This window comes from Hibiscus syriacus, unplaced genomic scaffold, assembly GCF_006381635.1.
Source record: "Hibiscus syriacus cultivar Baekdansim isolate YM2019G1 unplaced genomic scaffold, ASM638163v2 tig00020837_pilon, whole genome shotgun sequence".
Taxonomy (NCBI): Eukaryota; Viridiplantae; Streptophyta; class Magnoliopsida; order Malvales; family Malvaceae; genus Hibiscus; species Hibiscus syriacus.
This window is the reverse complement of record NW_024062500.1, coordinates 1-15,885: the sequence shown is the minus strand read 5'-3', so window position 1 is coordinate 15,885 and position 15,885 is coordinate 1. Positions and strand designations below refer to the sequence as shown.

Genomic DNA, 15,885 nt, shown 5'->3' with positions numbered 1-15,885 from the left:
ACTGCATAGGTGATTGAGCTTTTATTATTAAATGAATGAAAATATCCCGAACATATATTATTTTATTATTAAGTCATTAAAATCACTTAATTCATGCTTATGGATATTTTACGTTTTAAATCAAATTAAATTATAGATGCTGGGAATTGAAAGGCTGAATTCAATTGATATGGTAGAATGAAGCAAAAAAAGGCATGAAAGATATCCAGACATGGAAACATCACACAGAAAACAATTGAAGATACAATTAGCGGGAAAGGAAACCAAATAGCAGAGGAAAATACGACGGAAAGATATCCAGACATGGGATCTCTCAAAACTTTATAGTACAGAGTATAGAGATCGATGAATGCTAAACAGCCATTCAACCAAAGGGTCCACAGTTTACGATCCCTACATGACATGACATGACATGTCACCACCATACATGATTATCTTTGGAATTGCAAATTACGGTAATGAAGAGATAGGAACCAAATTCAGCCTGAAAAACAAAACAAATAAATCATTTTGTCCTTCTCCTATGTGGTTCACACCTTGGGGTTTCAATACCAAAGTATATCAACTTGCAACCTATTATCCTTTCAATTTCTTGAAGTTGCATGATTTTCTATATAAAAAGTTCCGATAGGTTAAAGATTTCGAACACTTGATCGAAAATTCATTATCCTTTAATGATATCATAGTAATTCCTTGTTGATGAAAATGAATTTAGCTCATCAGCAGTTGACGGTTCATTTTATCAGTTTGAATTGAGAGTCACGGTCAGTGAGAAAATGGTCGTTGATCGATGTTTTTGTAGAGAAGAAGATGAAGCATGGAGGATGAAGTAGGTGATAAGGATTTCAGCCCGTCTTTAGTGAACGTGTAATCGTACGGTTGGGCCTGTAAAGATCTTGTCCATGCCTAGTAATTGATCAAAAGTCCGTGTTTAAAAGATATAGGTTAGTTGAAGACTCGGGTAGATAAAAAAGTCTCTGAAAATCATCTTCGGAAGTATAACTTATCTCAAAGTCGATTCTAATACCAAATGTCACTATCCTGTAAATCAAAAGGGATATAAACACTGGATACTCGGATCAAACCGTAATACGCAATCCTCATAGGAGCACCAAGACCACAGGATGATAAAAACATCAAAATGACCGAATGACACCAAAATTTAAAAGCTCATGCTAACCAACTCTACACCACAAGTTGGGGTAAACTCAGAAATTACATCTACAGAGGGTACACAGGCCCTTATTATATCAAGCATTCCCCACCCCCAATCATAATATATTTGGACCTAAACACCACCATTTCCTTCTCTCACTCTCTTTTCTTCCTTCTTGAAGTTCCAATCATGGTACAGTATGCATTCCATGAAGTTTTCAATAGCATGTTTGAATAAATTTTATCTTGTCATGAATAGTTTCTTTGTTACCTTGATTTCTGTCGGATGCATGCTCACAGGTTTTGGTTGAAAGCCATGGTGAGAAAGATGGTGCAAACGATGGAGCTGTGGTTGATTTCCGGGGAAATCTGGTGGACAAGTCGAAAACCGGTGGATGGCTTGGTGCAGGGCTCATCTTAGGTGAGTCGAGGATGCGGATTTTGAAGTTTAAAAGCGTGGTTTACTTTGATACCATATTCTTTTTTTGCTAATTTTGGTGCAGGATCTGAGCTCTCCGAGAGGATATGCGTGATGGGTATATCAATGAACTTGGTGACATACCTAGTAGGAGATTTGCATATCTCAGCTGCAAAATCAGCAACTATTGTTACCAACTTCATGGGAACTCTCAATCTGCTCGGTCTCCTCGGAGGATTCTTAGCCGATGCGAAACTTGGCCGGTACTTGACCGTCGCTCTCTCGGCTTCCATAACTGCTCTGGTGAGTTTCTCTTACAGATAAACAAGAAATAACAAAGTTGGTATCTTGACATATGGTTCTTTTTCAGGGAGTGATTTTATTAACGCTGGCTACAACAATTCCCAGCATGAGGCCTCCTTACTGTGATGACTACAGAAGGCAGCATCATGAGTGCATCGAGGCAAGCGGCCGGCAACTTGTTTTGCTGTATGTGGCACTATACACGACAGCACTCGGCGGTGGGGGAATAAAGTCTAATGTCTCCGGTTTCGGCTTCGATCAGTTTGATGTGACAGATCCCAAGGAGGAGAAGGCCATGATTTTTTTCTTCAACAGGTTCTATTTCGGAATCAGCATTGGGTCTCTGTTTGCCGTGATTGTGCTAGTGTATATACAAGACAATGTAGGAAGAGGGTGGGGATACGGAATCTCGGCCGGCACGATGGTGATTGCGGTGGCGGTTTTGCTTTGTGGAACACCGTGGTACAGGTTCAAAAAGCCTCAGGGGAGCCCTTTAACTGTCATATGGAGGGTTCTGTTATTGGCCTTGAAGAAGAGAAATCAGCCTTATCCTTCCCATCCTAGCCTTTTGAATGATTACGAAAACCGAAAGGTTCCGTACACGCGAAGATTCAAGTAAGTCTTGTTGGACATAGTTTTCATGGCAAATTATGTGCTCTTTCATGCTTGTGAGTAGCCAGATTTCATTTCAATGTGCTTGTGTTGAACGACTAGGTGTCTTGACAAGGCTGCAATCCTAGAGGACAATTGTGCCCCCAACATGCAGAAAAACAACTCATGGATTGTCTCAACCGTGACACAAGTTGAGGAGGTTAAAATGGTCATAAAACTACTCCCAATTTGGTCCACATGTATACTCTTCTGGACAATCTACTCCCAGATGACTACCTTCACAGTCGAGCAAGCCACCATCATGCACCGAACGGTCGGTTCTTTCGTGATCCCGGCTGGTTCTTTCTCTGCTTTTCTCATCATCAGCATCCTCCTCTTCACTTCCCTAAACGAAAAACTTTTCGTTCCCTTGGCTCGAAAAATCACTCACAATCACCAAGGAATCACAAGCCTGCAGAGGATTGGAACTGGACTAGTTTTGTCAACAGCTGCCATGGTGGGGGCTGCAATTGTTGAGAAACAAAGAAGGGAAGTTGCTGTTAACAAAGGAGTCAAAATAAGTGCCTTTTGGCTACTTGTTCAGTTCTTCCTCGTCGGTGCCGGAGAAGCATTTGCCTATGTCGGACAGCTCGAGTTCTTCATTCGAGATGCGCCAGACCGGATGAAATCCATGAGCACGGGGCTTTTCCTGAGCACCATTTCGATGGGGTTCTTCGTGAGCAGTTTGCTGGTGTCGATCGTCGATCATGTAACCAGAAGGACCTGGCTTAGGAACAATCTGAACAAAGGAAAGCTAAACAACTTCTATTGGTTACTTGCAGTGTTGGGGTTGTTAAATTTTTTGGTTTTTCTAGTATTTGCATCAAGACACCAGTACAAAATGCAGCTACCTGTTGAGCCCGAATCCGGCGAGAAGGAACCTAAGAGCTTGAACGACGAAATGATCGAAGATACGGAGAAGAAAGCAAGTATTCAGGCAGTGGGAGATGTAGAGCCATAGTGTATGCGTCTCTTAAAGAGGGATTGTATGAATGGTTAGACAATATATAGTTATTGTTGTTATTTGAGCTTGCTAAAAGCAAGAGACTAGTATGTTTGTCATGTGTAACTGTAAGGTGATTATTCAATTATTCTTTCTTCTGGCTGTGCTGCATTATATGGAGATGTTCCTTATCTTGCTTGATAAAGACGAACTTATTTATCAAAGCAATTACACAACTTATGACTAAAACACGTAGTTTACCCCATTATAAATATTTATAATTTTATGGTGCTATTTGATTCTAATTTTATGCAAAGTGGAGATATTTAAATTAAACTTAAAATTAATTTACTAATTATTAAAAAATTTGAGTTATTTAAATTTTATTTTATAACTTAACTCAAATTTTAAAAAAATTTAGTCGAGTTAATTCAAATAATTTTTTTTTGAATATTTCTAGCGGAGTCAGCTTTACTCAACCCTTCCTACTAGTGTTCTACGTACTCGGAAGGCACGGCAGTGCACGGATTCTTCTGCAACGATACGGCTATAGTACGCCTCAGAAATGGCCGGAAAGTTAAAGTGCCGAAAGTGATCATCGGGTGTATTGAGATAATACAAGGAGAGTTCCACGTCATCGATGGTGTAATGTGTTAAAAGTTCAAAGTTTGGCAACCAACTTTGGAAAATGTTTTTTTAAAGTTTGGTAAATGTTTCTTTGAAAAATGTTTTTCAAAGTTTGGTAAAATTTTGGTAGATGTTTGTTGAAAATAGGAATGGGTAAATTCACTTTAGTCATTGCACTTTAGGGTATTTTCAAAGATTAGTCCCTAAGTTTCTACTATAAATACCCTTACCCATTTAGCTTCAAAATCATCCCAAAACATTTCTTTCTTCCTATACTAGAGAGCTTTCTTGTGAGTAGTGAGTGTTTTGTAAACACCTGTAAATTTTTCTCTTAGTAAAAGATCTGCAGCAGCCCGGAGACGTAAGCACAATTGGCTGAACTCCGTTATCAATTTTCGGGTATTATTTTTCCGCTTTTATTTCGCATTCTCACTAATCTGGTTATAGGGAAATTACTTGTACTCGGTTTATTTTCCTAACAACTGGTAATCAGAGCTTTTGGTTGTGAATTTTGTCAAATTTTATGCGAGTTTACTATTCATTACTATTCACATGAATAGTGAATTTCGTGAATAGTGAAATTCGGTCGGCGATACGAGTTTGTCGACGGTGGTGTTCTAATACACAGTGATTCGCAAGAATTATCATAAACGATCCAAACGAAGCCAGATTCGAGTGGGAGCGATGGCTGCAGAAGAAAGGAAGGTGAAAATTGAAAAGTTCGATGGTGCGGACTTTGGCTTTTGGAAGATGCAGATTGAAGATTTTTTGTACCAGAAAAATCTATATCAACCTCTCTCAGGAAAGCAACCAGAGGGCATGAAGGATGAAGATTGGGCTCTTCTCGACAGACAAGCCCTCGGAGTTATCCGACTGACGTTATCCCGCAATGTTGCTTTTAACATAGCAAAGGAAAAGACCACGGCGGGTCTTATGGCGGCTATCTCCAGTATGTACGAGAAGCCATCGGCCTCAAACAAAGTTCATTGGATGAGGCGATTATTCAATTTGCGGATGGCGGAAGGGGCATCGGTGGCACAACACCTAAATGAACTCAACACAATCACAACCCAGTTGAGTTCAGTGGAAATTGAGTTCGATGATGAAGTTCGAGCTTTAATTCTCTTATCATCTCTACCAGACAGTTGGAATGCTACTGTTACAGCAGTCAGCAGTTCGTCGGGAAACAGCAAATTAAAATTCGACGATGTTCGGGATCTGGTATTGAGTGAAGAAATTCGACGAAGAGAATCGGGTGAAGCATCAACCTCCTTAGCCTTGCACACGGAGTCTAGAGGGAGAACTTCATAAAGAAATTCAAATCGTGGCAGATCAAAATCCATAAGGGGCAAATCAAGAACAGGAAATAAAGATTTTACCTGTTATAATTGCGGCAAGAAGGGTCACTTCAAAAGAGATTGCCGAGCACCGAAGAAAAATACCGCACAGGAATCTGCCAACATGACGGAGGAGACAGGTGATGCCATGATTTTAAGCGTCAACAGTCCGATTGAATCATGGATCTTGGATTCAGGGGCATCTTTTCACTCCACCCAATGCCGAGAAATCATGGAGAACTATGTCAGTGGTGATTTTGGGAAGGTTCATCTAGCTGATGATGAAACCTTGAAGATCGTCGGAAAAGGAGACATCCGACTAAAGCTGCCAAACCAGACCACCTGGAAGCTGACAGGAGTGAGACATATTCCTGGCCTCAAAAGAAATCTGATTTCTGTTGGACAGCTTGATGGAGAAGGATAGTACAACTTTTTCAGGCTGTGAATAGAAGATTACCAAAGGAGCACTAGTCATTGCTCGTTGTAAGAAGACCGGTACTCTCTATGTAACCTCCAATTTAGAGAATATCATTGCAGTAGCAGATGCTGATTCCTATGGCACCAAAGGCTCGGCCATATGAGCGAGAAAGGAATGAAGATACTTCTATCAAAAGGGAAGATGCCGGATCTAAAGAATGTAGATGTCGGACTATGCGAGGATTGCATCTTTGGAAAACAAAAGAAAGTCAGTTTTACAAAGATTGGCAAGACTCCCAAGGCAGAAAGGTTAGAATTGGTTCATACTGATGTATGGGGACCATCCCCTGTTCCATCTCTTGCAGGCTCACTATATTATGTCACCTTCATCGATGATTCAACAAGGAAGGTGTGGGTTTATTTTCTGAAGAAGAAATCAGAAGTCTTTGATACCTTCAGAAAATGGAAGGCCATGGTGGAAAATGAGACTGGTTTGAAAGTCAAGCGGTTGAGGTCTGACAATGGAGGAGAGTACAGAGACAGTAGTTTCAGAGATTTCTGCGCAAACAATGGGATCAAGATGGAGACAACATTTCCCATAACACCCAGCAGAATGGCGTAGCAGAGCGCATGAACAGAACTCTGAATGAACGTGCCAGAAGCATGAGGATACATGCCGGATTGCCCAAATTTCTATGGGCTGAAGCTATCAACACTGCAGCTTACCTGATCAACCGTGGGCCCTCAGTTCCTTTGGATGGCGGAATACCAGAGGAAGCTTGGAGCAAGAAAGAAATAAACCTTTCACACTTAAGAGTGTTTGGTTGTATTTCTTATGTACACATGAACTCTGCTGAAAGAAGTAAACTTGATGCCAAGTCCAACAAATGCGTCTTTGTTGGTTACGGTGGTGATGGGTTCGGTTACCGGTTTGGGACTACGAAATCGAAAGATCATCAGAAGCAGAGTCATTTTCAATGAAAATGTGATGTACAAAGATAGGTCAACCGCAGAATCAAGTAATACCGAAGCTGAAACAAAGGAATTTGCTGAGTTCGAGGATATTTCTGGAAATGATGTTCAGATCAATCCTGAAGCAGTTCAAGAAGAACCACACACACCAGAACTGAGACGCTCCTCCAGAATTCCTAAACCAACCCAACGGTATTCGCCTTCTTTGCACTATTTGTTGCTGACTGACAATGGTGAACCAGAGTGCTATGATGAAGCAATGCAGGTGGAGGATTCAGTCAAGTGGGAGTCTTCCATGAAAGATGAGATGGACTCGCTTATGTCAAATCAGACGTGGGAATTAGCTGAATTACCACTAGGCAAGAAAGCGCTCCATAATAAGTGGATTTACAGGATCAAAGAAGAACATGATGGGAGAAAACGCTACAAAGCAAGATTGGTTGTCAAAGGTTTTCAACAAAAAGAAGGTATTGACTATAATGAAATTTTCTCTCCAGTCGTAAAACTGTCTACAATCAGACTGGTGTTGAAAATTGTAGCTGCGGAGAATTTACATCTCGAGCAGTTAGATGTAAAGACAGCTTTCCTTCATGGTGATTTGGAGGAAGAGATCTATATGAGGCAGCCAGAAGGCTTCATAGAGGCAGGCAAGAAAAACCTGGTATGCAGGTTGAAGAAGAGCTTGTATGGTTTAAAACAAGCTCCTAGACAGTGGTACAAGAAGTTCGATAGTTTCATGAGTAGCAGTGGTTTACCAGATGCCAAGCAGATCATTGTTGCTACATCAAGAGGTTCGACAATAGTTTCATTATTTTATTGTTGTACGTTGATGACATGCTCGTTGCAGGCTCAAACATGCAAGAGATCATAAACTTGAAGCAAAAATTGTCGAAGTAGTTTGCTATGAAGGATCTGGGCGCTGCAAAGCAGATTCTTGGGATGAGGATCAAGAGACACAAAGTCGGGGACTTTGATGTTATCGCAGGCTGAGTACATCAACAAAGTACTCTCCAGGTTCAACATGCAAGATGCTAAACCAGTAAGTACACCTTTAGGTGTTCATTTCAGACTCTCCAAAGACCAATCACCAAAGACGGAGGAAGAACGTGCACACATGGTGAAGGTGCCGTATGCCTCAGCAATTGGAAGTCTGATGTATGCCATGGTTTGTACCAGACCAGATATTGCTCATGCAGTGGGAGCTGTTAGCAGGTACATGAATAATCCGGGCAAGGTACACTGGGAAGCAGTCAAATGGATCCTCAGATATCTTCGGGGTACCACAAACAAAGCACTTTGTTTCAAAGGTGGAGATATGATACTGACAGGCTATGTAGATGCTGACTTAGCCGGAAATATCGACATCAGAAGGAGCACTACAGGGTATGTCTATACTCTAGGAGGAACTGCAGTGAGTTGGGTTTCTCAACTACAGAAGATAGTTGCTCTCTCCACAATTGAAGCAGAATATGTCGCTGTTACGGAAGCCATCAAGGAGATGGTTTGGCTCCAAAGTTTCTTGGAAGAGTTAGGCAAGAAACAGAAAACAATATCTTGTATTGCAACAGTCAAAGTGCTATCCATCTAGCAAAGAATCCGTCTTTTCATTCCAGGACAAAGCACATACAATTGAGATATCATTTTATCTGGTCTCTTCTGGAAGATGGGATTTTGAAACATGAAAAGATTAGTGGAGCTCAAAATCCGGCAGACATGTTGACAAAGACGGTGACTACGGACAAACTGAAGTTGTGTTCAGCTTCAGTTGGCATGCTAGAATAACAAGACCAGACATGCTGCTGCATTGATCGAGGTGTGAAGACATATTAAAATCAGTCTTCAAGTGGGAGATTGTTAAAAGTTCAAAGATTGGCAACCAACTTTGGAAAATGTTTTTTCAAAGTTTGGTAAATGTTTCTTTGAAAAATGTTTTTCAAAGTTTGGTAAAATTTTGGTAGATGTTGTTGAAAATAGGAATGGGTAAATTCACTTTAGTCATTGCACTTTAGGGTATTTTCAAAGATTAGTCCCTAAGTTTACTATAAATACCCTTGCCCATTTAGCTTCAAAATCATCCCAAAACATTTCTTTCTTCCTATACTAGAGAGCTTTCTTGTGAGTAGTGAGTGTTTTGTAAACACCTGTAAATTTTCTCTCTTAGTAAAAGATCTGCAGCAGCCCGGAGACGTAAGCACAATTGGCTGAACTCCGTTATCAATTTTCGGGTATTATTTTTCCGCTTTTATTTCGCATTCTCACTAATCTGGTTATAAGGAAATTACTTGTACTCGGTTATTTTCCTAACATAATGGGGTTAGGGATCGAATGGCATTCATTTGCAGTGGAAGCAGCTAAGAAATTCTGGTACAAATTCTCCTATTGCTTGGTCAATCATCTGAGCCCCAACAACCTCGTCAACTTCCTCGTTTTCGGCGAAATCAATGATCCCACGACGCCGAAAATGCAGTACACGGACTTGATCCTGGGGATGGTGAATCCATTTTATGCCGTAAACGTCTCCGGAATCTCCATCAACGGTATTGCTCCATATCCCGTCGAATGTATGGGATGTTGGGAGCGGCGGGCGGCGTTATCGTCGACTCGGGTTTCAGTTTAACTCATCTCGTGAAACCCGTGTTCGACCGAGTCGTCGCCGCCTTCTAGCTCCCCTTAGCAAATTCAAGAAAGTGTCTCAAAGCTCGGAGGGGCATGACCCGAATATTTGTTTCGATGATACCGGGTACAAGGAGTCGATGATGCCGAAACTGGAGATCCATTTCGCCGGTGGAGCTAAGTTGATGCCGCCGGTGAAGAGTTACGTGCTCGATGCGGTGGAAGGGGAAAAGTGCTTTGGGTTCACCTCCACGCCTTGGCCTAGATCAATGGTGATCGGAAATATTCTACAGCAAAATCATTTGTGGGAATTTGATCTTTTAAATAGCAGTCGAGATTTGCTCCATCTAGCTGTATTTGAATGATAGATAAAAATGGGGAGCAAAAACTAGAAGCCATTCGAGTCTTCTTCTTAAACAAATTCTTCCATTTTTTTGATGCAGAATTCTTCCATTTTATTAGAGTTAGAATGATAGAATACATATGATATATCCAAGTTATTTGGAATTTGTTAGGGGAAAAAATTAGATAGCATTATTATGGAGTGAAATTCGAGTAACCCACAAACAAGTTGGATCAAGTGATAATCAGTTTGATATCTATTAAGCGATGTTTCAAATTCAAGTCCTTGCGTATTTAGAAAATTTACGCTGGGAGATTCACCACTAAAACTAGGTGTACGACCTGAGTCGGTTTAAATTAATCAAGGCGAAGCTTTGAAATTAGAGTACAAAAAAAATCTGAGTAACTCGAAAGTATTGAACGAGTAAATGGTGTTTAATTCAAATGTTAAAAGAGTAATAAATTTTGATTGTAATATAATATTTTCTCATATTTTTATTAATTCAAAATGTTAATTTAATTTAATCATTTGAAATAAAATTTTAGTTTCTTCATTGTTTGAACTTGACCAACCCAACCTACTTAGGGAATGACATGGGATAAATTAGATCGGGATGTTCACTTAATCTGATTCGATCTAAAAAATATACAATCTTCATTTAAATCGGGTTTAGAATGATATATGGAGTGATATTATTGCAATTATCTCTAAATATATTTATAAAAATATTAATTTATTAAATAAAAATAGAGATATAACTAAAAAATAATATAAAGTGGTATTGTTGCAATTATCTATAAATATAAAAGATATAATTTTTCACTAATTTATTTTTGACAATTCCATGTAATGATTGAAATTAAGTGAAGGCCCAGAAATAAGTAATAAAATGGGCTTCTTTTATTATTCTTAGCATGACCCAACTCACAAGGAAAATATCCAAAGACTTTGCATGCAAGTTTGGTATTTATTTAGCTTCTCTCTTGTCCGCCTCTGAACAGGAGAGGGTTTTTTCTTCTTCTTCCACTTCTAGCGCGCGCGCTCTCTCTAGAAAGAAACGGGATTAATCACGGAGCTTTGCTTTTCCGATCGAAATAACGCGGTAATCATCTCGCTTTCTATCATCTTTTGTGCGTATTCCTGATCTTTTGGGTAAGCTATTTGAACAAATGATTTTATTGTTACCTTTTCCGCTTCTCTATCAATTCTGTGGGATACGAATATTGGTTTTCTTTTAATTCCATTATGGATTCGATATCCGAATACTAGGTGGTTTCGATTGTCTTAGCTTCATTGTAGCTAGTTTTGGGGAAATATCCTGGTGAGGTGGCAAAGGTTGCTTGTTTTAGCTTCTGCCTGTGAATAAAGATATATACACGGAATTTTTTTATCTGTGAGCGTTTGGTTGTTGTTGAATCCTCAAATTCAAAACTTGGTTGATTCTTTTATTACTTGAAGACTTGAATCATGTGGATTCTGTGTAATGAGTTCTGTGCAAACAGGGTCTTTAGCGATGGCTACTGAGATAGTGAATAATGATGTTCTTGCGGGAGACAATGAGGAGTTGGAGACTTCGAATGGCATTGAGAAATTAGAGATATCAAATGGCAAAGATGACTCATCTGCTAACTCTTCGTCTATTCAAAAAGATGAAGATGGAGGCGCAGGTGATCATTTTCTGTTGAATAATTCTTTGACTTTTGTATTTTATATATGCTGCTGCTTGTGATGACCATTCATGCGTTCTGCAACTTCCGTAAATGCTATGATGGTACTTCAATGTTTTGAAATCCTTATAAGTTAGCAACAAACGTCAATAACTGTTTTTCCCTAAATTGTGATTATTTCTCCTGTTTCTTTCCAAGTTTCAATTCCCAACCCATTTGGTTTTGCTTTAAGATATGCTGTTCCAATAAGATGATGATAATGCTTCTCTTAAAGGATTCATATTTTAGTGGTATTTTCAATAACTTGATTTTTTCTATAAAATACAGCTGCACCTTTTCTTTCTAACATGTATACTTTTATGCATTCTTCAAATTGTTATCTAGCAGAAGTTGCAAAGAAGAAAAAGAAGAAAAATAAAAGCAAGTGAGGACCTGCTTCTAATTTGGTTAGTTCATGTTCTTATTGGAGATGATCAGTTGAGAGTTTGACATTATTATTTCAGGAAAAAGAGGAGCCACTGAAGCAGACTGACCCTCCATCTATTCCTGTTGTTGATCTTTTCCCATCTAGGGAGTTTCCTGAGGGTGAAATTCAACAGTACAAAGACGAGTGAGTCTTGCAATTTCCTTGAACTACACTTAAATACAAGTGCACCTTTTTCGTGTTAATTCCTAAAGCTGAAGAAAGATCTTCAGTGCATGTTATTTTTCTTTTTAAATTATAGTAAACAAAAGGTGTTTACAACACAAGGATTTGTAACCCTTCAGATCGATGCGGATAGCCCGATCCGCTTTGGAGTGTCACATTAGGGTCACCGGAGTGTCACATTAGGGCCACCAGAGCGTCACACTGTAAAAATAGCAGAAAATTTAAACTTTTCTTAAAACATGTAAATAAATATAATGATTTATTATTATTCAGAAATAAAATAGGTTTTTCAAACTTAAATATAAAACAAAATACAATTCACATGCCCCCTAATCACATGTATCATTCTCTGCAAGCAACGCCGGAAGAACTACCTTACTGATGTCGATAGCTGCACTGGTATAATTCTTTTAACCTGCAATGTTGAGTAATAGAGTGAGCTTCGGAAAGCTCAGTAATACAGAACTACTAGATGATGCTACATGACATGTAGATAAATGAAAAGCCATAATTTCCTTATTGAATCATACGTATACCAGTTTGTAGAATAATTTAGGGTCCCTAGGGCCTTAGAGGTTCATCGAGTAGAAGCATGAATCTCAGTTCATAAGAAACCTTTCAAAGTATGACATTTTCAGGAGATCGAATAGGATGTCTAGTGTGTTCCAACAGTATAATAAATCATAATAAGTACATTAAACAAATCATAGTCTAGTAAATCTCACAATTCGTAAAAGAGTTTAACTTTTGAAAATCATAGTTTAAACCCTTTTCTGGTACACCATCAGTAGTTCCCAAAATTATTTTCCATATAGCTTACTTTATGCACATAGCAAAAGAAAGCCGACTTAAGGATAGGCTATGAAGCTGTATCCTTAAGCCCAAGTCAATAAGTCCATATAGCTTACCCTAAGCACACAGCAAAGGAAAGCCGACCTAATGAAACATCTTGGGGCCCTCAAGAGTCACATTAGGCCCATTTAGCTTGATCAGAGCTATTCTATCGAAATTCAATTCCAAATTTAATTGCATCGTGACATAAATTCCATAAATCCAAAAACATGGTAATCATATACCATTTCAAAACAAAAAATTAGATAGCAACCATATTCCATAATTGTCACATTAAATTGGTGCATCCATAAAACAATAACCAATGAATTCGGTGTACCACATATTAAAACCAATAAAACAGTTCAGTAATAAGTAGGGAACACACTAGAGAATCCAAGTATTTCAGAGGCCATTGTAGTTATCATTTGGATAACATGAACTTATGAAATTTGATTGAATCCAGGATAAGGTCCTATTGAGGAGAATCGATTACTAACCGATCTAGCCAGACATTTAAGGTTGATACATTAGAATCCCACTATATTTTCGTGTGCATTAGGAAAACGTTCAGGAACCTTTATACATAATAATTCTAAATTCAGATTTACTGCGAGTGATTCCATTACCCAAACAATCAGGGGTATTCAGGAATATACTTTGAATTCATAGGATTTCAGCCCAATTGAACCAAATGAGATATTCAGAATCTTTTCCTTCTGCGTTACTTGTTTTTTTTTCAAAATGACCGAAGTGATTTTAGATGAAATATAGAATCGAAGATTCAAGTCATTTACAATCTACGACTATCGATCATATTATCAAACACTCGAGTTACACAACTCCTAAACTGATGCATGTCAACCAAGTCAATCATTATCCTTCCAGTGTATTCACTCTTTAATACCATAATGTAGATCCATAGATCATCCTCATAATCATCACTGAATAAATCTTCCAACGGTCTTTATTTCATTTCCACGTTTCAACAATATCAGGAAATCGGACGTACTTGATCCATGGCTCATAACCCATAAGGACAATTCATCATGTAAGTTCAACAGTGTTACCAAACTCATCCAATCACCTATTAATCCTCAGTCATTAATGTTACTTGGTTCGTTTAGTAAACAAGTCTATCACGATTACTTTAAAGTTTTCCGGAATAATTCAGACGTTTCTGAATTTCAAATACACGTTGTACTTCATTTCAGTTCAATTTATTCATATAATAAAGTCATTCTAGTATTCGTGGTTGATTTGACTCACGATACCCACTATTAGTACTGTATGCGCTCTAGAGTTGAGCTGAGCCAAGTACTTCCAGAATTATCAACGATCCCATTTGGGAAGACGAAAAAACATTCAAGTGGTACTTATATCATTCAGGTATGATATAGCACTAACGTTGGTTGATCACTTAAGTTGCGTTCCACAACTTTTACTGGTAGCACAACATCTATGTTTATTTGGATTTCTTAATTAATCCAAGACATTTATTTATTCTAGGTCATAAGGGCATTTTGGTCATTTTGGTACTCATGTTTTTTCTATTCATTTCAAAGCTTGAGTATATCCATTCATTCCTGAGCTTGGGACATTCTTGAGTCATTTCCATTCCAGGGGTATTTTGGTCATTTACAATTCTAGAATATTTCAATCATTTCCTCCATCCGGTCTTATTATTTAATTCAATCTTATCATTTACTTCAGTCCTTTCGAACATTCTGACATCTTACAACTTAAGGGTATTTTCGTAATTTTACCCTATCGGAGTATTATCAATTTCCCATCCAAATACCTTTAACATTTAACCTTTGATGAATAAACTATAAGTTACAAATCCATGTTGATTTCGTTATCACTAAGCACAGAACTTGTAATTTAATTCTAACAATCCTCAATTTCTTATAAAAATCATCTAAACCATAATCAATTATGAACCCTTTTTACCGTATTCAGATCGAGTGTAGAAACTAATTGACTACACAAATAAGACCAATTATCTTAATCATGCATTACCAATATTCACATGTTCCATAAAGCATAAAGAGGTAGTAAAGTATTACCTCGATTTCTGTACAATATTGATCGACCATTAAAATTCCATTCGAATGCCTTTGATCTTCAATTCAACTTCCAATAATTCTTCAGATACATATCACATAAATTATATCAGAAACGGAGCTTAATTGCGATAAACAGATCGAATCGGGTGATAAATCAGTGAAGACGGCTTACCGGGTTAAATTTACGAAACGGACTTCGGATTCGGATTCAGGACGTCGAAAGCATAAATATGACTTTTCAGAAATTTGGAATTTTCGGTCAAAATCAAAGTCAACGGGTTTGACCGACAATTTCGAGGCCTCCGGGTTCGAATTTTGAAAAACGGACAGCGGAATCGGATTTGGAACGTCGAAAAATGTCAGGATAGGTATACTCGGTCGAAGTCAAAGGTCGTTTAATGCTCGATCAAAGCCGGTCAAAGTTTGGTCAACAGTGGTCAACGCCGGTCAAAGTTTTGGTCAACGCCGGTCAACGGTCAATGGGTCGGGTCAGCAGGTCGGGTCGGGTCAACGATCGGGTCAGGAGAGTCGGGTCGGGTCAACGGGTCGGGTCGGGTCGGTTTATGACCGGTCACCGGGTCAAAACAGTTCAAAAACCGGTCAACCGGTCACTTTTTCCTTCCCCACGCGCAGTGGCGGTGCGTGAACAGTGATAAAATCCCGGAAAATTTCTAAAAATTATTTTGAGCGATTTCGAGATACTTACAAAGTTCGGTTCACATTTTGAACGACGAGAGCTCGATTTCAACAAATCGGAAACTTTGACCGACCGCTTCACTTCCTTACGCGCCGCCGTCGGAGGACACCAAGGATGACACCGGCGAACTCGGAACGATGCAACGAACACGATGGTGTGGGAGTGTCGTCGAACGATGACCCGATCGTCGTGA

The 15,885-nt window shown here is 38.8% G+C and overlaps 1 protein-coding gene, 1 long non-coding RNA gene and 1 pseudogene across 4 annotated transcripts; all 3 read left to right on the top strand.

Annotated features, from left to right (window-relative positions):
- The first annotated feature begins 1,154 nt into the window (after positions 1-1,154).
- Positions 1,155-3,628, top strand: LOC120209912 (protein NRT1/ PTR FAMILY 6.4-like). Its single transcript, XM_039208794.1, has 5 exons — positions 1,155-1,348; positions 1,456-1,576; positions 1,659-1,876; positions 1,944-2,491; positions 2,591-3,628. Exons 1-5 carry the CDS (start codon positions 1,346-1,348, stop codon positions 3,486-3,488), a joined length of 1,788 nt encoding a protein of 595 aa, XP_039064725.1. The 5' UTR covers positions 1,155-1,345; the 3' UTR covers positions 3,489-3,628.
- On the top strand, positions 3,589-9,801 carry LOC120209908 (annotated as a pseudogene).
- A 984-nt stretch (positions 9,802-10,785) lies between these two features.
- On the top strand, positions 10,786-12,051 carry LOC120209909. Of its 3 annotated transcripts, XR_005524456.1 has the most exons (5): positions 10,786-10,881; positions 11,049-11,114; positions 11,282-11,446; positions 11,834-11,870; positions 11,950-12,051. It is a non-coding gene; the product is annotated as an uncharacterized LOC120209909 (long non-coding RNA). The 3 variants fall into 3 exon arrangements; XR_005524454.1 differs by lacking the exon at positions 11,049-11,114; XR_005524455.1 differs by lacking the exons at positions 11,049-11,114; positions 11,950-12,051 and having other exon boundaries at positions 11,834-11,871.
- Positions 12,052-15,885: the final 3,834 nt, after the last annotated feature.

Coding starts and splice junctions, on each gene's coding strand:
- LOC120209912 (XM_039208794.1), top strand. Junction 1,577..1,658: donor TGGTGCAGGGCTCATCTTAG/GTGAGTCGAGGA, acceptor ATTTTGGTGCAG/GATCTGAGCTCTCCGAGAGG. Junction 1,877..1,943: donor CGGCTTCCATAACTGCTCTG/GTGAGTTTCTCT, acceptor GTTCTTTTTCAG/GGAGTGATTTTATTAACGCT.